The 24,327-nt window shown below is 40.3% G+C and overlaps 1 protein-coding gene across 3 annotated transcripts in view; it reads right to left on the bottom strand.

Moving 5' to 3' along the window:
- Nucleotides 1-23,176, bottom strand: part of LOC145546808 (uncharacterized) — a 244,878-nt gene extending 221,702 nt beyond the window's left edge. Inside the window, exons 1-5 of one of the 3 annotated variants that reach the window (XR_014083288.1) lie at nt 23,006-23,176; nt 14,593-14,662; nt 9,038-9,161; nt 6,534-6,802; nt 4,803-4,971 (exon numbers count right to left, since the gene is read on the bottom strand). Coding sequence is in view for 1 of the 3 variants with exons in the window: in XM_081594807.1 (XP_081450933.1) it covers nt 6,669-6,802; nt 9,038-9,097 (194 nt within the window). In the remaining 2 variants the exon portion in view is untranslated. Of the gene's footprint in view, nt 1-4,802; nt 4,972-6,533; nt 6,803-9,037; nt 9,162-14,592; nt 14,860-23,005 lie in introns of all 3 variants that reach the window. The other 2 variants (XM_081594807.1, XR_014083287.1) reach the window with 2 other exon arrangements.
- Nucleotides 23,177-24,327: the final 1,151 nt, after the last annotated feature.

Below are 24,327 nucleotides of genomic sequence, written 5' to 3' on the forward strand. Positions count from 1 at the left end.
GTCATGCCCTCCTCCAGGGGATCTTCCCAACCCAGGGATCAAACCCAGGTCTCCAGCATTGCAGGTGGATTCTTTCCTGGCTGAGCCACAAGCAAAGCCTGTCCAGACCTTATTTGGGATCTATTTAAAGGCTTCCTCTTTCTCCTTAAGGCCTTGTTCTGCTTACAAGTACTCATTTGACACTTTGTTCTGATATTGACATCATACTGTTTCATCTGAAGCTGACTGAAAATGCCTTTAGCCCAAATCCTTTAGGAAGGAGTTGCTTCAAATGAAACTGCATTGTTCCCTCTTCAGCCTATTTCTTTGGAAGAGCTATTCTCTGAAATGGGCTGAAAAAGCCTTTGGCCTGGCACCTCTGGGACCAGGTAGTTTCCTTTGAATTGACAGGGATTGATTTGCCAGTTGTTTGAACTGAGCCATCTGTGCTGTTAAGTTGTTTGAAAATTGTTCTTTAGTCTAGTGCAAAAACCTCTAGGAAATAGGGTCCCAGTTTTCTAAGTATTTTGAGGACACCTCCTCTCACCCTTTTCCCTTCCCCAGGATTCCAGCCCATCCAATATTTTTAAAAAGTAGCCCTTCCTCTTGTGACTTTCTAACCAAATGACAACAGGCAATTTAGAATATCAATGGCCATTATGGGGAAATTTTGAAATCTACATACCTAATTTTCTTAAAGCCAAATTGTATTACAATAACTAAAATTTCCAGAACTGAATGGAGTACTTATTTCATTTGGTATTTTGAGGCTTTCAAACTTTATCAGGAAGCTAAACTTGCCCCTTCAAAAAACATGATTTTAAGAGGAACTGAGGAAAACAAACAAAACAATATAAAATGGCCCCCAAGCTACCAGGCTTTTCTTCCTTCACTTCTTTGCCTCAGACATCACCTTTGGGTGGTCTTGACTCTCTCCTCTTCTTCTGCTCATTGTGGCCCAACTTCACCTCCTGTACCATCTTCAGACCTTCCTTCTACACTGACTGCATCCATGCTATATCCTCAAATTCCCTCACTAAACTTCCCCTTTTCTCTGAAACTCTTATTCTCTTTTCCTCTCAATGTATCAGAACCTGTCCCTTTAAAATTAAGTTTTCTGGAACTTCCTGGTGGTCCAGTGGTTAGGACTCTGTGCTCCCAATGCAGGGGGCCTGTTTGATCCCTGATCAGGGAACTAGATACCAGGTGCAGCAACTGAAGATTTGGCATGTGGCAATGAAGACTCCAGGTGCTGCAACTAAAACCCGTCACAGACAAAAATTCAAAAAAATAAAGTAAGCTTTGAGGATCCAGAAGCTAACCTCTTAATAACTTATACTCCCTGAAATAAAAATGAACTGTGAGCCATAGTCAAAGATTTTTTGCAAAGTAACAAAATCCTCACAAAGTTGCTCAAGAATTTAACATAGGCATTAAAATTTATCAACCTGGTTTCTCTAAATTATATCAGCTGCTTTATATGTTTGTCAGTGAAAGGCAGGCTTAGCATTGGGTGAAAACTGCTAAATGAGAAAATCCTGTAAGGTCTCTAGAATTAAAAATGGGCAACCAGCCCACTAGCTTATTACAGCTGATCCTTGAACAACACTTGTTTGAACTACACAGGTCTACTTAAACGCAGATTTTTTACAATAGTAAACATTACAGTACTATACAATCCTTGGCTGTTGAATCTGAGGATGTGGAACTGCAAAATATGAGCAGATAGGATAGGGTCCCCCAGAGAGAGACAATTAGGGATGGCTTTCTAGACATAAAAGACATTTTTGACCCAAGTTGCATTGTGATCTAAGCATGGCCATGATGCCAGTCCTTGAACAGGTCTTAGTAATTAACGATTAAAGGAACAAAAGAAGGCAGAAACATTACCTATTATCAGGCAAGAGAAGTAACAATAGCAAATACCAGTTGGAAAGACTCCCAGTTCTGTTTCAATGGTAAACATTAGTCTGAAACACTCAACCACCAGATCTACTGAAACCCAAAGGTTGATGATATTGACCTTTTCTGCCCCTCAATTAATAAAGCTTAGACTGTGTGGACCAGCTAAGCCTCTTCATGAATATGCATGTATCTTTACTTTAAAACTTCCAGTTTTGCTGTTCAGAGAGACTCTGCTTTGGGGAAGATCCCTGGTGTTTTCCTTATTTGCTGCAAGTAATAAATCCTCCCTCCTCCTGAACTTTGACTGGCTTGTGTCTTTCACTTGATACCCACCAAGAAATCATCCCATTTTGGAGGTGATACAGAGGGAATGCAACCACATATACAAAGGGCTGATACGAATTTTACATGGATTTTCGAGGGTTGTAGCCCTAACCCCCTCATTGTTAAAGGATCAACTGTATAAGATTTGGTTCAGGCAATCACTAGGCAAACTTATCCAGCAATTTTTAGTGCTTTTGCAATGCCAGCTTATTTGAACAAAATTCAGGCTTATCCACAAAAATTTGAGGAAAGTGTTTGTAAATATTACAATCAACTTCACATTATTTTTAAAGAAAATTCTAGTCTTTCTTCAGATGTTAATGCTTCGCAACTACCTTTTATCTGACAAACCAGCTCTCTTGTACTCTAGATGAACCACCTCCAGGGCAAAATTCTCAATTTTTACCTCCAGCTCCTAAATGAAAGGCTCTTAAATGAAACCAAAGCCTGCTAGTGAAACAGAGCAGAGCCCTGTGGGTCTCCCAGGTAGAGGCCTTTTGTCCCCCATTTCTTACAGGCAAGATACCAGCCTCCATGACCTCCATGATCTGATTCCAAAGGGCAGATTTGAACAGTTGCTAATCAAGAGAGTAGCAGCCATGGAAGCACCTGAGACAAGATGAAAGGAATGCAAACCCTGCTCACACCCTAGTCTTGTCAGAGACCCCACCTTTGAACCACTGTTATAAAACCCTTCATCAGATCCTCTGGGGTTGTGACACATAGGCAGAAGCCTGCAGTTCCTCTCTTTGCCTTGCAAAGTAATAAAGCTATCCTCTTCTGCTTCACCCAAAACTCTATCACCAGGATCTGATTTGGCACCGGTGTGTAGAGAGGCCAAACTTTTGGTAATAGCAGCAGCAGCTCTCTGCTATTTTTATAAAAAGTCAGGACACTGGAAGAGAGACTGTTACAAACGTAAGCACTTTAGGGTCCTTCAGCCCTCTAAACAGGCTTTTCAAACTTCTCCCAGTTCTCAATAGTGGGGCTCCAAAGAGCTGCAGGGCCCTTCCCAATTCTCCCCCTTCATGGACTTGGAGAAACATTTCTCCAGATTGGAAATGAATCTCTTCCAATCCCTAATGATACTGGAGCCACACTCTTGGTACTCAGCCCCGCTACTATAGTACAACGCCTGCCTCGGAGAACTAAAACAGCTCAAATAGTGGGATCTCTAATGAATCCCGAAAGGTTCCTGTCTCTGAACTGTTGGGTCATGCCCCACAGGTCCACAAGGTTTATGACTGCCCAACTTCAAGACCCAGAAAAGAGCCTGCAGTTAGTAACCGAGACATCAATGGTTTAACAGGTCGGTGGTTGGGGAGCTTACATGTCTGAAGCAAAATTCTGGAGCGACATCCTACTGTGTGAGGTGAATAGCAGGCAGAAAATGGCGGCAGCCTTCACTCCCAAGGAGGGAGGTGGTTGGGGGGGTGTGGACAAGGTTAACCAGTTACAGAAATTGACATCAGGTGGGCTCATTAGTTGCCACGGAAACGAGAATAGGGACGTGCTCCTCACCACCCCTTGATGAGCACAATCACTAGCTGGGTACTGGGGCAAGTACACAGACAGGTCCGTCATAGGAGTTAGGTGTAGGTGAGCCAGGCAGTAGCTGGGCTGGGGATGTCCAGAGCGAAGAGCAACCATCTTGAGTGACCTGGCCATACAGAACCTATTCCCTTTGTTTTGGCCCTTTGAGAAATACAAATGTTTTTCCCATTAGTTTCTCCACCCTTATACATTACTAGCCTGAGACTTCTTAGAGAAGTATCACACCAGAATTTCTTTCTCCCAAATGAGGGAAATAATTTTAGAAATTGGAAGTCATCAATGTAACACATCAGGTCTATTAAATGATCCTTTTATTTATTTGATAGCTTTTATTTGTTCCATGTCTGACAGTACTAGAGCTGATGCTGGAAACATTGATAATTTGCCACTATTAAGTTAGCTACAACTTTCCTTTGGACAGAATCTCCAACTGATGGCAAAATTTACAGTGCATCCTCCAAAACTCAAATAGACCCCTCAGAAACTCTTCCCAGAGTTAATCAATCTCTGTAAATAAAGAAGCCCTTCCAGACATGAAGACTGTAATAAAAGATTACAAGGCTCAAGGCCTCTTTATCCCTTGTACTAGCACCTGTGTTAGTCATGCAGTTGTATCCAACACTATGCAGCAGCATGGAGTGTAGACAACCAGGTTCCTCTGTCCATAGGATTCTCCAGGCAAGAATACTGGAGTGGGTAGCCATTCCCTTCTCCAGGGGATCTTCCCAACCCAGAGACTGAACCCAGGTCTCTTGCATTGCAGGCAGATTCTTTACCATCTGAGGCACATCAAGAAGGCTGATAGCAACTGTAACACTCCCATTTTACCACTGATAAAACCTAAGGGCTAAGGGTGGAATTTTGTCCAGGATCTACAAGCAATAAACAGCACTGATATCTCTAAACCTTGTACACTACCAATATCCATTCCACCAGAAGTAAATTCTTTACTGTAATTGACTTATTCAGTGTATTCTTTAGTTAATGAAACTGCTCAATACCTTTCTGCCTTCATTTGGAAAGAAAAACAATTTACCTACACAGTAATACATCAGGGTTATACTGAGATTTCCTATTTCTTGCAAATTCTGAAGGCTGATCTGGAAGATATTAAGTTCCCTTTGTTGCAGCTTGTGGATGATTTGCTTCTTTGCTCTCCTGTCAAGCCTCCACACCAGAAGACAGCATTCACTTGCTAAAGCATTTCACCTTAAAGGGACATAAATTTACCAAATAAAAATTGCAGTTTGCCCAAATATAAGTTCAATAGTTAGCGCATCTGATATCAGAACAAGGCTACAACTAGATCCAGACATTTTTCACGGAATCTTAAGTTTCCCCAAACCCAAAACTAAGTGCCAGCTGAGGTTTTCCTAGGCTAGTTGGTTACTGATGAAATTAAACTCCAAATTTCTCCAAACCTGTACTGTATGTTTTACACAAGGATAACAAATCCAACCCAATTTATAGGTGGTTTATGTGCAGGACCCGACAACATAGCCCTCAAAACCTTAAAGAGCTATTTGATAAACCCACCTGTATCCCAGTTATCAGATTCCCCTTTTCCTTTTTGTATAGGAGGAAATAGCCTGGGGGTTTCTTACCCCAAATCACAGGAACCTCAATTGACCCGTAGGGTCTTATAGCCAGCAGCTGATCCTGTGGCACGGGGATACTCTCCTTGCCTTAGTCATTACAGTCACACCTCTTTTAGTTAAGGTCACCCAAATAAATCACTGTGGGATCCCTTTGACTATTTTTATACCTCATGCTGTAGAGGCTTTCCTGAATTCCCATTAAACTCAGCACTTCTCAGGCAGCTGCCTCACCTCCCATGAGGTCTTTTTGTTAACTATCTTCACAGGACTCTTTCACAAGGTAATAACCTTAACCCCGCTGCTCTTCTTTCCATTATCAGTGAAGTCCCTGATGATTGCTTAATGCTGACAGACCACCTCCTGACTCCTTGTGAGATTTATAGGAAATTCCATTGGGTATCACTGACTATTCATGGTTCACTGATGGTTCTTATTTGAAAGGTGACAATGGAAAATACTGTGCTGTTACAACTTCTTTTGATGTTGTTGAGGTAGCATCTTTACTATGGCCACTTCAGCCCTACAGACTAAATTATACATTCTTATAGGGGTGTGTACTTTAATCAAGGTCAAAACTGCCAGTATTTATACTGATAGTAGATGTGCTTTCAGAGTAGCCAATGATTTTGGAATGTTGTGGGAATAATGTGACTTCCTTAAGTCCAGTATAAATAAAATTTAAAATGGCCCTATATTCAGGATTTACTGAATGCAGTACTATTACCTAGAGCTTCCCCAGTGGCTCAGCAGGAAAGTGGCTCAGCCTACAATGCAGGAGATGTGAGTTCAATCCCTGATCTGGAAGATCCCCTGGAGGAGGGCATGGCAACCCACTACAGTATTTTTTCCTGAAGAATTCCTTGAACAGAGGAGTCCGGCAGGCTACAGTCCATATGGTCACAAAGAGTCAGACACAACTGAAGCGACTGAGCACTCAGGCATGTATTATTAACTACTGCTTTAGCTATTATTAAGATTCTAGGGCATTCTCAACTTTGACTTGGAAGCTAAGGGAAATCACCCTGCTGATATTTCTGCAAGGAATATTGCCCTTAAAGAGACCGATAGCAACCAAATCTCTGTCATGCCCCAAAAGAGTATTTCCCCAAAAGATAACTTGGAAAAACTAGTTAGATAAGCCCCGGAGAAGGAAATGGCACCCCGCACCAGTACTCTTGCCTGGAAACTCCCACGGATGGAGGAGCCTGGTAGGCTGCAGTCCATGGGGTCGCTAAGAGTCGGACATGACTGAGCGAGTTCACTTTCACTTTTCACTTTCATGCACTGGAGAAGGAAATGGCAACCTACTCCAGTGTTCTTGCCTGGAGAATCCCGGGGACGGGGGAGCCTGGTGGGCTGCCGTCTATGGCGTCGCACAGAGTCGGACACAACTGAAGCGACTTAGCAGCAGCAGCAGCAGCTAGATAAACCCAGTAATTGACCTCAGAAAGGAAAAAGAGCAAGATTGAAAATTCAATTATTGTTGGTTTTATAAAAAGAGAAAGCTCTTATTTTGACCAAATAAGAACCCAGTCCTACAGGATACTCTAAAATTTTCACTCCTCACCACTGTATATGCATTAAACCATTGGCCTATTGACAAAATAATAGCCTTCATGAAACAATATTGGTGGGGAAACATTAACATGGCTGCAAAAAGTGCAGCTTTGTCACATTCACCCTAACTCCAACCCATTGACAGCTGTTTATACTGTTCGCAGACATTTAGACTGCCTATTCCAGGTGGCACTAGTGGTAAAGAATCCACCTGCCAATGCAGGAGGTACAAGAGATGCAGGATCAATCCCTCTCAGTCAGGAAGATCCCCTGGAGTAGGTAATGGTAACTCACTCCAGTATTCTTGCCTGGAGAATCCCATGGACAGGGGAGCCTGGTGGGCTACAGTCCATGGGATTGCAAAAAGTTGGACGGAACTGAACACACAAACACACATTGAACAATTCAAGTGTACACAAGTGGATTTTATACAGATTCCTCCAACTAGTAGATATAAATATATTTTAGTCATGATCTGTATGTTTTCACCCTGAACTGAAGCCTTCTCTTGCAGACAGAGTACTATCTCTTCTCTGGCTAAGGTCCTTTTGGAAAAGAAAACCCTTACCTAGGGAAGTCCTCTCAAACTTCATGGTGGTCAAGGAACCCATTTTACTGACCAGGTACTGAAACAAGTCTGTGTTCTTTGGTGGGTTTTACACACGTTCACTTGCATACCACCCTCAATCCTCTGGTTTAATTGAACACACTAACAGTATTATTAAGACTCAATTTGCAAAATTTATAGAGGCCTCCCAACTTCCTTGTCCAAAGGCATTGCTGCTGGTCCTTCTAAATCCAGATCCTTTGACCCATAACTGATAAAAGGAGAGATATTCCAATATTGTGTCTATTAAAAATAATCGTGTTTTTTGACAGGGCAGTCTTTTCACTGTACACCTTCAGAAGATGAAGACCTTAAGCATCACACCTTTCAACTTGGAAAGTTCATCTATCAGAAAAGACATTCCAGAAGAACTCTTTCCAAACTCTCTGGAAAGACCCCCATTAAGTTCTGCTAAGTAAACTGTGCCACCAAACTCCAAGGAATAGACTCTTGGATTCAGGTGACACACCTAAAGCAAGCACCGAATCCTGACTGGACCTGCACATCATCTGGTTACCCGAAAGTAAAGATTTCCCCAAATGGAAGCAGATGACATCTGATGAAACAACCATATAACATTTCAGATTATGAACATTAATGTCTATGATCTTGATAACATATCAACTTTAGAAAAAAAAATGAGTTAGAGTTCTCCCTCCTACCCCTCCTTGTTACTTGAATGTGACCTTAAAAGATTTCCAGTGGTGCACTTTACCTTCAATGTGAGACAGTACACCCAGGAAAGTTCCTTCCTGACACTGAGGGACAAAAAGCCCCTGAAACTGGAAAAATCTGTCTATATCAGGAATGCTTTCAGAGACGGATATTGATAAAAAGGGGAAAATATGTAAAACTAATAAACAGAAGCCTCAATTAAACAGGGTTGGAGACCAGAAGGGAAAGCTCTCATGCCCTGAGATAATTAATAGCAAAGCCCAGCAGAAAGAAGATAGACTTTCTTTCATGACAAAGACTCATCCAGTGAAAAGCCATAGACCCTTTGTTTAGTCTAGTCCTCCCAACTTCCTTTCCTCTCTATGAAAATGTTCTCCTTCCCTGCTGTTTTGGGACTCACATGTGTCCACCAAGGTGGAAGACCCTGAATTGCAATTTGCTCCTGATTCATGATAAAGCCATCTTCGCAGGAGAAATATTTGGCAGTCTATTTGTTTCAGATCAACACTCTATTTTCTTTCTCCTTCTCACTAGCTATTTCTTCCTGGTCTTTCTTTCAGGTTCCTTCTCACCTCTGCAATCTACAAATCAATGATTCTCAACATTGGGTACTCACTAGAATTACCTAACGACTTAGGCACTAAACCACCACCACCACCGATGTTTTTTGGGAGAAGGAAATGGCAACCCACTCCAGTATTCTTGCCTGGAGAATCCCACGGACAGATGAGCCTGGCAGGCTACAGTCCATAGGGTTGCAAAAGTCGGACACGACTTAGTGACTAAACCACCACCAGAATTACCTAAAGATTATTTGAAACAGATACCTGAACCTTACCTCCAAGTAATCTAATATAATTTTTTTGGCATGGGACCGGCACATTGTTAGTTTTTTCATCTCCTGTGAATTGAGAATCACTGTCCACCCTCAGTTTATACCTCTTCTCCATCTGGATTCATTCCTAGGTGATAGCATTTGGCAAAAAGAAAAACTTTTTTATTCAAGTGTGAAAAGAAGTCAGACATCAGGAGTATTGATTCACCAAATAGAAAACACAACACATATTTGAATGCAGTAAAACAAAAACACAAATTTTTCAAAAGTATGTGGTTACATTAGTCTGTTCGTGGCAGGAAGATAAATTTCTCAAATTATTATATTTATAAAAGTGATGCAATATCTTCAGATATCAGTATATTATAATTCAGGGATGGTTTCTTTTTGTTATAAAATCCAGGTTTATGAGCAATATTCAAGGTTTTAATATTTTGAGGACCAGAAACAATTAAGGCAATCTTCATTTTGGCTTAATTTCAGAATGCAAAACATATTTATAAGTTAAATATCTAATCTGTACCTCCAACCTAAACAACCTTAAAATTTTGACTTTTATGTCCTATTGCTAACTCAGCATCTATTACTTAATGTCTAATTGCCATTTCAGATTTCACAAAACTGTTATCTGTCTCCAATCAATTTTAATGAGGTCATCCCTGGGTCAATAGCTGCAACACTTCAAGTTCTCAAGCTAAAAACATTGGGGTTGTCTTTAGTGACACTTCTCATATTCCACATCTAATTCATCAGAAAACTCCTCTTGGTTATATTTTCCTAATATGAGAAAAATTCCATAACTCCACACCACTTTCATTGCCACCACCCTGCATCTTCTCTCACCTGAATAAAAAATTCATTTGCCTCTTAATGTTTCTACCTATTTCTGTTCCTGCTGCCTACAATTTTTGGTAGTATAACACAGCAAACCTTTTAAAATATTAGATATTTTTCCTCTGCGCATATAACTTCCACTTAGATATCTTCAGAGCAATCACAGTGGTTATTTCTGACAAAGCTACTGACTCTTACCATTGCTTATCTTCGTGACACTCCCCTTTTCTGTTCCTCAGCCACTCTGAGCACACTCTACCCATTCAATTCAATACTTTCATACTCACTGTTCTCTCCACCCAAATACTCAAGTATATGCAAGTTTTGCCCTCTCAAACCCTTCAAATCTTTGTTCCAATATGACCTTCTCACCAAAGACTTTCTTGAGATATATATTTAGAACCACAACCTATTTCCCTATAGCTGTTCTCCTCATCCTTCCTTCCTCCTTATTTTGCCCCATAGTGTACATCACCATTTGACAAACTATTTTTAAATGTTTATTTTCTGTCTCCTCTCTCTACTGCCCACACCAGAATATATACTCTGTTGAGGGCAGGGACTTTGATTTGTTCATGGCAAAATAACATTATTCTAGATTAGAACCTGGTACACTATATGGTCTCAATAAATATTTATTGAATGAGTGGATACATTATTCTGTGGAGAGAAAATTCATCCCATCTTCAAATGCTATAGTTATCCACAAGAAGACTTTTATTTGTTTTGATTTGTTTGTTTGACCAAACTTAATACCATGTGCAAAGAAATATAAGGGTTACTTAAATCAGCGATCTTCTTCCCCAGATATCAATCTTACTTTAATACTACAAGTAAATTATATATCTTTTGAAAACCATATGAACACTCAACCCTCTTTTTCCTACACTATCCCATCACACTCATAGAACATACTGTTGCTGCTGCTGCTAAGTCGCTTCAGTCGTGTCCGACTCTGTGCGACCCCATAGACGGCAGCTCACCAGGCTCCGCCATCCCTGGGATTCTCCAGGCAAGAATACTGGAGTGGGGTGCCATTTCCTTCTCCAGTGCATGAAAGGGAAAAGTGAAAGTGAAGTCGCTCATTCGTCCCACTCTTAGCAACCCCATGGTCTGTAGCCTACCAGGCTCCTCCGTCCATGGGATTTTCCAGGCAACAGTACTGGAGTGGGGTGCCATTGCCTTCTCCCTCATAGAACATAGATCCCTCTATATTTTTAGCAGAGACGCGCAATGAATAATGAGGTAAAAAGAGAATACTGCAGAGAAGAGCAAACATCAGTGTCTGGAGTTTTCTCACCCTTTAAAGTTCTTTCATTTACTAACCTCCAACATGTTTATTCTGAAGGGCACGATATTCCATCCCCTTTAACATTGTCCTAAAGACTCTTTATTATTTTGGGGGGCTCCAAAATCCCTGCAGATGGTGACTGCAGCCATGAAATTAAAAGACGCTTGCTCCTTGAAAGAAAAACTATGACCAACCTAGACAGCATATTAAAAAGCAGAGACATTACTTTGCTGACAATGGTCCATCTAGTCATGTATGGATATGGAGAGTTGGGCTACAAAGAGAGCTCAGCGCTGAAGAATTGATGCTTTTGAACCGTGGTGTTGGAGAAGACTCTTGAGAGTCCCTTGGACTGCAAGGAGACCCAGCCAGTCTATCCTAAAGGAAATCAGTCCTGAATACTCATTGGAAGGACTGATGCTGAAGCTGAAACTCCAATACTTTGGCCACCTGATGCGAAGAACTGACTCATTGGAAAAGACCCTGATGCTGGGAAAGATTGAAGGCGGGAGGAGAAGGGGCTGACAGAGGATGAGATGGTTGGATGGCATCACCGACTCAGTGGACATGAGTTTGAGTAAACTCCGGGAGCTGGTGATGGACAGGGAAGCCTGGCATGCTGCGATTCACGGGGTCGCAGTGTCAGACAGGACTGAGGGACTGAACTGAAAGACTCTTTGATTATACATTTTCTGAAAAAATATTCCTGGAGAACAAAAGGTACACATTAGTTGGTTCACTTGACCATTTCTGGGACTCCTGGTTTAGAGGTGTGCTGCTGCTGCTTATGTGCAGGAGCTAATATGCGGAACTCCTGTATTGGATAGAATGTTTACCTGGCCATTTAGCTAAGGGAGGCATAGTTCTGTTGTTGAAAGGGGCAAACAAAAAACCATGGAGAAATAGTGGAGTTTATATTGGGCCAAGAATCCCTATGATCTGCATACTGGATTCCAACTGTGAAGTCACAAATCTGCACAGGGAGAGTGAGTGAATCCTTGCTCATTTCGTGCTCTGGGTGGGAGAAAGGGGGTAAAAGTAGACTGCTTTCTTCCCAGGGGGCTATTTCTTTTGGTGTAGAGCAGGCTACCTCACTTCCCCATGGTGAGGAAAATCAAGCTCACTGATATCCTTGCCCACAGTACCTTCTGTTATGCTCATGTGGCTAGCGGGCATCAACCTTCCTCCTAGAGAAAAGACTTAGCTTCCGTTAAAACTACCAGGCTTTTGCTCTATTTTACTCAACCTCTTAGGTTCTTTTTTTCATTCTTGCCTCACAAGACTGTGGATATATTTCAATTCATCTAAGAGAGATTTTCAAGGTCATTAAAATTAATCTTTTGAAAGGCATAAACATGCACTGTCAAATTTGTAGTTTTGAAAGAGTTAGCCTTTAATTTAATAGATAGTCTATAAAATCTATAATGGCATACAGGAGAGAAGAAAGACTATTCAGCTATACCTTGGAAAAGCAATAATCACTGCTAGCATTGTTGAATTGCATCATGAGGTATATTCTTCTGAGTGAATAATTCTACTAGTAATTTAAATAATGTTATTTCCACAGCATTTTAATGCAGAAATTATCATTATATATAATTATAATTAGAACACAATTATAGTATAATTGTGTTTAGAAAAAAATTAATATTTTACAAAATATTACATAGAATTTAAGTAAATCACATAATCTGAGTGTACATTTACAAAAAAAATTGTATCACCACCTTCCACCATTCTCAGGGGTGGCATCTCTATTTCCACAAGCATTTTAATGCAGAAATTATTATTATATATATATATATATATATATATATATATATATATATAATGCAACCAAACATCTAGAATCATTCTGGCAACCAGAAAAGCCATATGCATGTACTATTGAAATTAGAAAATCAGATTTTAACCTTTAATGTATTTTTAAACATGGCTATCACATAAGAAAGTAGCTGGACTTATTATAGGTCCAGAACTTTCCGAATTAAACAGTGTGTGCTAAAAATAGAATCTAATCATGCGGAGACAGGTTTTTTTTTCTTTAAACTTATTCAGTAATATTTAATTTCCAACAAATACAGATTGCCAGCTGTTAACATCCTCTTAACTGCAAAATGAGGATAAGAAATTTAATGCCAGTGACTTTGTATTTATGACTGTTTCCTATAAATTACACGGTGGTTTTGGTAGAGTATTTGTTTGCATTTTTTCCCACTTGAAATTTATTTCAAATATGACAAACTGTCTAATTCCCTGTGAAACAGCGTTAGTTGTTACCTTGAGAAACTATTTAGTTTGTTCAAACACCATTTAGGATCTCAATAAACAACTATGTAAAACTAGAATTGGGACATTGAATGACATTTGAAGTAAAGGATCTACAACTCTTCAAACACACCATCTTATTTCATTCCAGTCAAATCTAAACTGGGAAATATTGAGATAGAAACAGAGAGGTAATTTTTAAGTTAATTATAAGAGTTCTAGTGTATTTTATTTAACTTAGACAAATAAAAAAGGAGTGCTATTATTAATTAATTTGAAACAGCAGTTTAAAACAAGAACAGATGTGGTGGGGAAAAAAGGAATAGCCACCTTAGACTAAATCAAAGATATTATTATTAGCTGTAAATTTCTTAAATGTCAGAACTCTGTTATATTTTGTGTGGCATTTCTAGTAAATATTGTTAATTACAGTTTCACATATTATAAAATTTATCACCCTAATTAAAATAAGCAATTGAACCAGTAGCAACAAGTGTCTACTTTCCTTAAGAATACAAAATAATGTACGTGAGAGAATTCTGAGGTCTCATCTGGTCTTGACGAGAATGGAACAATGTTTGAATAAAATTGAATTTAATCAAAAAAAGATGTAGAGAATTGCTAGATGGTGAAGGCAATTGAATTCTGAATTTCTATATGAACTGTTTTTATTATTTTTACGAAGAATCTAAAAATCTTAAGTAAATTCATCTTAATAAGGAAACTTTAGCAGTATAATTGTAAAATATAGCACAATAGTTTAAAAGAATGGATCTTAATATATAAAAGCATTTAGGAGAAAAAGGGGGGAAGGCAATGGCACCCCACTCCAGTACTCTTGCCTGGAAAATCCCATGGACAGAAGAGCCTGGTAGGCTGCAGTCCGTGGGGTCGCTAAGAGTCGGACACGACTGAGCGAGTTCACTTTCACTTTCATGCATTGTAGAAGCAAATGGCAACCCACTCTAGTGTTCTTGCCTGGAGAATCCCAGGGACGGGGGAGCCTGGTGGGCTGCCGTCTGTGGGGTCGCACAGAGTCGGACACGACTGAAGAGACTTAGCAGCAGCAGCAGCAGCAGGAGAAAAAGTCCCTGTCAATCTACATTCATTCAGAGCCACTAGAAATAATGTAGAATCAGAGATGCATATAGTGAATCACACTTACATGATCGTAGGAACCTGTAGAACAGTCTCAGCTCCACTGTTTCTTCTTTTCTAGTGTTGGTATGAAGTCCCTGGACAATCAGAAGGGAATGTGGAGAAGAGTAGTGACACATGAAGACCCCAAGGAACAAGTGGGACTTGTATTAACATCTATCTTCCATTAGAATCCTTGATGGTCTTCATTGTGCTCTTGCCACACTCACACCAGGATTTGGAGAAGTTAAATAAAAAATCTCTTGGGAGCTGGCAGTGAGGTACACAACTGCTGCTGAAATCAACAAGGTGAACAAGCAGATCCAGAAAGAAGTACATGATTTATTTATTTTATTTTATTTTATTTTTATTTTAAATAAATTTATTTATTTCAGTTGGGGGCTAATTACTTTACAATATTGTAGTAGTTTTTGCCATACATTGACATGGATCAGCCATGGGTTTACATGTGTTCCCCTTCCTGGACCCCCCTCCCACCTCCCTCCCCATCCCATCCCTCTGGATCATCCCATTGCCCCAGCCCTGAGCATTTGTCTCATGCATCGAACATGGAATGGTGTTCTGTTTCACATATGATAATATACATGTTTCAATGCTATTCTCCCAGAACGTCCCACCCTCACTTCTCCCTCAGAGTCCATAAGACTGTTCTATGCATCTGTGCCTCTTATTCTGTCTCGCATATAGGGTTATCGTTACCATCTTTCAAATTCCATATATATGCATTAGTATACTGTATTGGTGTTTTTCTCTCTGGCTTACTTCACTCTGTATAATGGGCTCCAGTTTCATCCATCTCAATAGAACCGATTCAAATGTATTTTTTTAATGGCTGAGTAATATTCCATTGTGTATCTGTACCACAGCTTCCTTATCCATTCGTCTGCTGATGGACATCTAGGTTGCTTCCATGTCCTGGCTATTGTAAACAGTGCTGTGATGAACATTGGGGTACACGTGTCTCTTTCAATTCTGGTTTCCTCGGTGTGTATGCCCAGCAGTGGGATTGCTGGGTCATATGGCAGTTCTATTCCCAGTTTTTTAAGGAATCTCCACCCTGTTCTCCATAGTGGCTGTACTAGTTTGCGTTCCCACCAACAGTGTAAGAGGGTTCCCTTTTCTCCACACCCTCTCCAGCATTTATTGCTTGTAGACTTTTGGATAGCAGCCATTCTGACGGGCGTGAAATGGTACCTCATTGTGGTTTTGATTTGCATTTCTCTAATAATGAGTGATGTTGAGCATCCTTTCATGTGTTTGTTAGCCATCTGTATGTCTTCTTTGGAGAAATGTCTGTTTAGTTCTTTGGCCCACTTTTTGATTGGGTCGTTTATTTTTCTGGAATTCAGCTGCAGGAGTTGCTTGTATATTTTTGAGATTAATTGTTTGTCTGTAGCTTCATTTGCTATTATTTTCTCCCATTCTGAAGGCGGTCTTTTCACCTTGCTTATAGTTTCCTTAGTTGTGCAAAAGCTTTTAATTTTAATTAGGTCCCATTTGTTTATTTTTGCTTTTATTTCCAATATTCTGGGAGGTGGGTCATGGAGGATCCTGCTGTGATTTATGTCGGAGAGTGTTTTGCCTATGTTTTCCTCTAGGAGTTTTATAGTTTCTGGCCTTACGTTTAGATCTTTAATCCATTTTGAGTTTATTTTTGTGTATGGTGTTAGGAAGTGTTCTAGTTTCATTCTTTTACAAGTGGTTGACCAGTTTTCCCAGCACCACTTGTTGAAGAGATTGTCTTTTCTCCATTGTATATTCTTGCCTCCTTTGTCGAAGATAAGGTGTCCATATGTGCGTGGGTTTATCTCTGGGCTTTCTATTTTGTTCCATTGATCTATATTTCTATCTTTGTGCCAGTACCATACTGTCTTGATGACTGTGGCTTTGTAGTAGAGCCTGAAGTCAGGCAGGTTGATTCCTTCAGTTCCATTCTTCTTCCTCAAGATTGCTTTGGCTATTCTAGGTTTCTTATATTTCCATCCAAATTGTGAGATGATTTGTTCTAGTTCTGTGATAAATACCACTGGTAGCTTGATAGGGATTGCATTGAATCTATAGATTGCTTTGGGTAGTATACTCATTTTCACTATATTAATTCTTCCAATCCATGAACACGGTATATTTCTCCATCTGTTTGTGTCCTCTTTGATTTCTTTCATCAGTGTTTTATAGTTTTCTATATATAAGTCTTTTGTTTCTTTAGGTAGATATATTCCTAAGTATTTTATTCTTTTTGTTGCAATGGTGAATGGTATTGTTTCCTTAATTTCTCTATTTTCTCATTATTGGAGTATAGGAATGCAAGGGATTTCTGTGTGTTAATTTTATATCCTGCAACTTTACTATATTCATTGATTAACTCGAGTAATTTTCTAGTAGAGTCTTTAGGGTTTTCTATGTAGAGGATCATGTCATCTGCAAACAGTGAGAGTTTTACTTCTTCTTTTCCTATCTGTATTCCTTTTATTTCTTTTTCAGCTCTGACTGCTGTGGCCAAAACTTCCAAAACTATGTTGAATAGTAGTGGTGAAAGTGGGCATCCTTGCCTTGTTCCTGACTTTAGGGGAAATGCTTTCAATTTTTCACCATTGAGGATAATGTTTGCTGTGGGTTTGTCATATATAGCTTTTATTATGTTGAGGTATGTTCCTTCTATTCCTGCTTTCTGGAGGGTTTTTATCATAAATGGATGCTGAATTTTGTCAAAGGCTTTTTCTGCATCTATTGAGATAACCATATGGTTTTTTTCTTTCAATTTGTTAATGTGGTGTATTACATTGATTGATTTGCGGATGTTAAAAAAACCTTGCATTCCTGGGATAAAGCCCACTTGGTCATGATGTATAATCTTTTTAATATGATGTTGGATTCTGTTTGCTAGAATTTTATTAAGGATTTTTGCATCTATGTTCATCAGTGATATTGGCCTGTAGTTTTCCTTTTTTGTGACATCTTTGTCTGGTTTTGGAATTAGGGTGATAGTGGCCTCATAGAATGAGTTTGGAAGTTTACAATCTTCTGCAATTTTCTGGAAGAGTTTGAGTAGGATAGGTGTTAGCTCTTCTCTAAATTTTTGGTAGAATTCCGCTGTGAAGCCATCTGGTCCTGGGCTTTTGTTTGCTGGAAGATTTCTGATTACAGTTTCGATTTCCGTGCTTGTGATGGGTCTGTTAAGATCTTCTATTTCTTCCTGGTTCAGTTTTGGAAAGTTATACTTTTCTAAGAATTTGTCCATTTCTTCCAAGTTGTCCATTTTATTGGCATATAGCTGTTGGTAGTAGTCTCTTATGATCCTTTGTATTTCTGTGGAGTCTGTTGTGATCTCTCCATTTTCATTTCTAATTTTCTTGATCTGATTCTTCTCCCTTTGTTTCTTGATGAGTCTGGCTAATGGCTTGTCAATTTTGTTTATCTTCTCGAAAAACCAGCTTTTAGTTTTGTTGATTTTTCCTATGGTCTCTTTTGTTTCTTTTGCATTTATTTCTGCCCTAATTTTTAAGATTTCTTTCCTTCTACTGACCCTGGGGTTCTTCATTTCTTCCTTCTCTAGTTGCTTTAGGTGTAGAGTTAGTTGATTTATTTGATTTTTTTCTTGTTTCTTGAGGTACGCCTGTATTGCTATGAACCTTCCCCTTAGCATTTCTTTTACAGTGTCCCATAGGTTTTTGGTTGTCGTGTTTTCATTTTCATTCGTTTCTATGCATAATTTGATTTCTTTTTTGATTTCTTCTGTGATTTGTTGGTTATTCAGAAGCGTGTTGTTTAGCCTCCATATGTTGGAATTTTTAATAGTTTTTTTCCTGTAATTGAGGTCTAATCTTATTGCATTGTGGTCAGAGAAGATGGCTGGGATGATTTCAATTTTTTTGAATTTACCAAGGCTAGATTTATGGCCCAGGATGTGATCTATCCTGGAGAAAGTTCCGTGTGCACTTGAGAAAAAGGTAAAATTGATTGTTTTGGGGTGGAAAGTCCTGTAAATATCAATTAATTTGTCTATTGTATCATTTAAAGTTTGTGTTTCCTTGTTAATTTTCTGTTTAGTTGATCTATCCATATGCGTGAGTGGAGTATTAAAGTCTCCCACTATTATTGTGTTATTGTTAATTTCCCCTTTCATACTTGTTAGTATTTGCCTTATATATTGTGGTGCTCCTATGTTGGGTGCATATATATTTATGATTGTTACGTCTTCTTCTTGGATTGATCCTTTGATCTTTATGTAGTGTCCTTCTTTGTCCCTTTTCACAGCCTTTATTTTAAAGTCTATTTTATCTGAAATGAGTATTGCGACTCCTGCTTTCTTTTGATCTCCGTTTGCATGAAATATGTTTTTCCATCCCTTCACTTTCAGCCTGTGTGTGTCCCTAGTTTTGAGGTGGGTCTCTTGTAGACAGCATATATAGGGGTCTTGTTTTTGTATCCATTCAGCCAGCCTTTGTCTTTTGGTTGGGGCATTCAACCCATTTACATTTAAGGTAATTATTGATAAGTATGATCCCGTTTCCATTTACTGTGTTGTTTTGAGTTCGTGTTTAAACATCCTTTCTGTGTTTCCTGTTTAGAGAAGATCCTTTAGCATTTGTTGGAGAGCTGGTTTGGTGGTGCTGAATTCCCTCAGCTCTTGCTTGTCTGTAAAGCTTTTGAATTCTCCTTCATATCTGAATGAGATCCTTGCTGGGTACAGTAATCTGGGTTGTAGATTATTCTCTTTCATTACTTTAAGTATGTCCTGCCATTCCCTTCTAGCCTGAAGGGTTTCTATTGAAAGATCAGCTGTTATCCTTATGGGGATCCCGTTGTGTGTTATTTGTTGTTTTTCCCTTGCTGCTTTTAATATTTGTTCTTTGTGTTTGAAATTTGTTAATTTGATTGATATGTGTCTTGGGGTGTTTTGCCTTGGGTTTATCCTGTTTGGAACTCTCTGGGTTTCTTGGACTTCTGTGACTATTTCTTTCCTCATTTTAGGGAAATTTTCAATTATTATCTCCTCGAGTATTTTTTCATGGCCTTTCCTTTTATCTTCTTCTTCTGGGACTCCTATGATTCGAATGTTGGGGCGTTTCATATTGTCCCAGAGGTCCCTGAGGTTTTCCTCATTTCTTTTGATTCTTTTTTCTTTTTTCCTCTCTGCTTCGTTTATTTCCATCATTCTATCTTCTACCTCACTTATCCTATCTTCTGCCTCCATTATTCTACTGTTGGTTCCCTCCAGAGTGTCTTTTATCTCCTTTATTTCATTATTCATTCTATATTGACTCCTTTTTATTTCTTCTAAGTCCTTGATAAACATTCCTTGCATCTTCTCAATCCTTGTCTCCAGGCTATTTATCTGTAACTCCATTTTGCTTTCAAGATTTTGGATCATTTTTATTATCATTATTCTAAATTCTTTTTCATATAGATTCCCTATCTCCTCCTCTTTGGTTTGGTGGGCATTTCTCATTTTCCTTTACTTGCTGAGTATTTCTCTGCCTTTTCATCTTGTTTAGATTGCTGTGTTAGGCGTGGCCCTTCTGTATTCTGGTAGTATGAAGTTCCTCTTTATTGTGGAGGTTCCTCACTGTGGGTGGGGTTGGACAGGTGGCTTGTCAAGGCTTCCTGGTTGGGGGAGCTTGTGTCAGTGTTCTGGTGGGTGGAGCTGGATTTCTGCTCTCTGGAGTGCAATGGAGTGACCAGTATTAATTTTTGAGATGTCTATGGATTTGGTGTGCCTCTGGGCAGCCTGTATATTGATGCTCAGGGCTATGTTCCTGCGTTGGTGGAGAATTTGTGTGGTATGTCTTGCTCTGGAACTTATTGGCTGTTGGGTGGAGCTTGGTTTCAGTGTATATGTGGAGGCTATTGGATGGTCTCTTATTATTTAATGTTTCCCCTGGCTTTCAGTCTTATTCTTGCAGTAGCCTCAAGACTTCTCCATCCATACAGCATCAATAATAAAACTTTTAGGTTAATGGTGAAGAGATTCTCCACAGTGAGTGATACCCAGAAAGGTTCACTGAGTTACATGGAGAGGTGAAGTGGGGGGGAGGGTTGAGGTGACCAGGAGGAGAAGAGGGGGACTCAAACGTGGAGAGAGTAGTCTAGCCAGTAAGGACTTCCCTCTGTGCTCTCCACAGTCTGGAACCCTCAGAGCGGTTCACAGAGATACATAGAGAGGGGGGAGGAAGGTAATAGAGGTGAGCATGAGTAGAAAGGGAGGAATCAAGAGGGGAGAGAGAGATCTGGGCAGTATTCTGTTCCTGAAGTATTCTCCGGTACCCAGAACACCCTCAGAGATTCACAGAAATGGGTTGAGAAGAGAAGGATGAGGGTGGGAGATAGAGGTTCCCTGGGGGAGAAGAAAGAGCGTCAATAGGGGGAGAGAGTAATCAAGCCAGTAATCACACTCCTGAGTAAAAATGGGTACTAGAGATAGGGTTCTTAAATGTACAAAATTGATATCAAATATGTAAAACAAATATTAAAAACCTAGAGTAGAGGTTGCTGCTACTGCTGCTGCTAAGGCGCTTCAGTCGTGTCCGACTCTGTGCGACCCCGTAGACGGCAGCCCACCAGGCTCCCCCGTCCCTGGGATTCTCCAGGCAAGATAACTGGAGTGTGTTGCCATTTCCTTCTCCAATGCATTAAAGTGAAAAGTGAAAGGGAGGTTGCTCAGTCATGTCTGACTCCTAGCAACCCCATGGATTGCAGCCTACCAGGCTCCTCCATCCATGGGATTTTCCAGGCAAGAGTAGTGGAGTGGGTTGCCATTGCCTTCTCTGAGAGTAGAGGTTAGACTCTTATAAAACATACAATATAAAAAAAAAAAGAAAAAAGGAAACAGTATAAAAAGAAAAAAAACAGTAAAACAGTAAAAAAAAAAAAAAAGAAACAGTAAAAAAAGGTAAAACAGGAAAAAAACAGTAAAAAAAAGAAAACACAAAAGGTATAAGGTATATGTATGCAGTTTGCTTTAAAAATAGGGTTTTTATTTTTTTTTTGGCAAGGTTATAGTGTGTTATGAAAATGAAAGTTAAAGGTGTAATAGAGGACTTAAAGAAAAAAGAAAGAAAAAAAATTTTTTTAAAATTGATAATAGTAAAAGTATATATCCCAGACTTTCTCTGGAGCTGTTGTGAGCAGTGTGGGGGTCTGTTCAGTTTCAGATAGATCCTTGTTCCTGCTTATACATTTCAAGATCTATAGGCCCCTTTCAATGCAGTCGGTGTTAACTACAGGGATTTTAATCTGTTGGCCTGTCACTTCCAATGCGCTTCCCTCTGTTTATTTGGCTTCTGTTTGGAGGTCTCTTCAGTATCTAATTTCTGCCCTGCCACAAAGGGGCAGAGGTGGTCTCTTTAGGTTCGCTTGTTCAGTCGTGCTGTGGGGAGGGAGGAACACTGCAAACCTGTATCACTGGCGTGTGTGTGGAAAGCTCGCAGTGTCTTGGCCGCACTGGGTTTGGCCACCTCCCATGGCGTGTGTGCTTTCCCCGTCTACCCTGCTCAGGCTTCAGGTTACTCGGCCGGGGAGTGGGCCCTGAGATGCGTGCACTTCCCAGGTCTAAGCCGCTCAGGTTCAGGTTCTCGGGTACTCCACAAAGGCGCAGACTCGGTTGCGCCCGCGGTTTGTGCCGTTCCCGGTCGGAGCAGCTCAGGCAGCCAGGAGTTTGGCAAACGCACTCTCCCCTGTTGGGGCGGTGCGGCTTATCACCTCCCTGGTCCCCGCCTCGGTTTACGGGCGCGCCCGGCTCCGGTGTGCTTTGTGTCGGTTCTGGGGAGCTGGTCTCTGGCTGCGACCCTCCTGGCGGCTGTCGACCCTCCGGGATCTCAGGCAGTCTTTGCTTAGAAACTGGGAGCCTGTTTGCAGTTTGGTAGGGGGTGCCCTCTCTGGGGCCGAGTTTGCCCCTTTCCGGCTCTGGCTGGCCCCGCCTGCCTGTTGTGTCCGGCGGGGGATGGGGCAGTCAGCAGCCGGCTAGCTCTCCTCTGGTATCGCTCAGTCCTTTGTTCTGTGAGCGGGCCGGCAGTGCCTTAGATTTGGGCTTTTCGCGGGATAGTTCTCTCTCTCTGGCTGTCCCACAGTTTAGGTTACTATCTCACGTTAGCTCCCTCAGATTACCCTCAGGGCGTTCGGCCCGGTCCTTACCCTAAGCAGTGCCACCTGCTCCTCGCCATTCAGCCCCCACTTGCTGGTGGCAGATGCGAGCGTCTGGGCTTCTTTGCTGGGAGTTGCCCTTAGTCACGTAATCTGTGGGTTTTATTTATTTTTTCTCCCAGTTATGTTGCCCTCCGAGATTTGAAATCTTCCCCCAAACCCGCCGGTGAGAGGGTTTTCTGGTGCTTGGAAATGTCTCCTCTTTTACGACTCCCTCCCCGGAACGGGTCTCCGTCCCTAACTCTTTTGTCTCTCTTTTTATCTTTTATAATTTCTCCTACCTGCTTTCGAAGATAATGCGCTGTCTTTGTGGATGCCTGACGTCCTCTGCCAGCGTTCAGAAGTAGTTTTGTTAAGTTTGCTCAGCGTTCAGATGTTCTTTCGATAAATTTGTGGAAGAGAGAGTGGTCTCCTAGTCCTATTCCTCCGCCATCTTAGCCCCACTCCTCCCAGAAAGAAGTACATGATTTAAATTCAACCTTCCAAGAATAAACATGGCCACTGTTTCCAAATCTCACATGTACTGTCTTCTAACCAGTCTTAACCAGAAACATTCTAGGAAAGGAATTCCAGGAAACATAGTTCAGCTTAGCCAAAATGACACATTAGAAGCCAGCCATACTGACAAAATGGAACTATCAACAAGAGTTACTACTCTCTAAATAAGCTTTCACCTTAAAATCCGTATGCCCTGTCTTGCCTGGTTCCTTTCTTAGAGAATTGGAACCTCTTATGGGGGTTCATATCACAATTCTGAGATAAATAGCCTTTATGGTCATGAGTAGCTTTGATTAAAATTGAGTTCAAAGGCTTTTACTGGCAATTGAGGGTTCAGAATGTCAAAGTGAGCAGGTTCAACATTTCTTTACCTATTAACTGCTATCTTTACTGAAAGAAATCTCTTGTTTTCTGTCTTTTTTATCAGTGAATCAAGTTTAAAATGTATGGGTTTGCTGGTATTTTTATGAGAAATAAATTAAAATTCAGAGACGCCCATTTATTATATGGCAAATAAGTTACACATAGTCTTTTAATTTTCCTTTGGATATTATCTAAGGACAACTATCCTCTTTTGTTTACTTATTGATGCCTAAATTTTTTTTCATTTCCTACCACAAGGAGAAGTAAAAGAAAAAAAGGAAAATCAAAAACTACAGGATCTTTCTATTAACTAGTATTTATTAGTCTGGTCTAACTGTATCATACTTTTTTTCCTACAATGATCCAAATTTATCTCCATTCCTAAGGAGACCACCTTCTTTCAACAAACGCATTCTCATCCTTCCCAATTTCTAGTAAAGGTCTCCACTGAGGTCTGCTATTTTAGCAAACCTCTAGTTTAGATTGCTTTACTGATTGAGCTTGTTTTTTGAACCTGTATAGACTTCTAAACAAATGGATAAAAAGGACAAATTTCCTCAGAGAGAATCAGCATTCTGAGAGAGAGTAATTTCTTCTTTCCTTTTCACCTTATAGCAGCCAACATTCAGGGTCATAAATGTGGATGATTCCACTGAGCAGCATGTGCCCAAGACAGCAGGTCCGTGCCAACTGAGCAAGATGAGTTGACCCACTGCTCCCATTTGGGGCCAAATGGCTTTCT

This window comes from Giraffa tippelskirchi, chromosome 1 (genome assembly GCF_054371585.1).
Source record: "Giraffa tippelskirchi isolate mGirTip1 chromosome 1, T2T-mGirTip1v1.2.pri, whole genome shotgun sequence".
Lineage (NCBI taxonomy): Eukaryota > Metazoa > Chordata > Mammalia > Artiodactyla > Giraffidae > Giraffa > Giraffa tippelskirchi.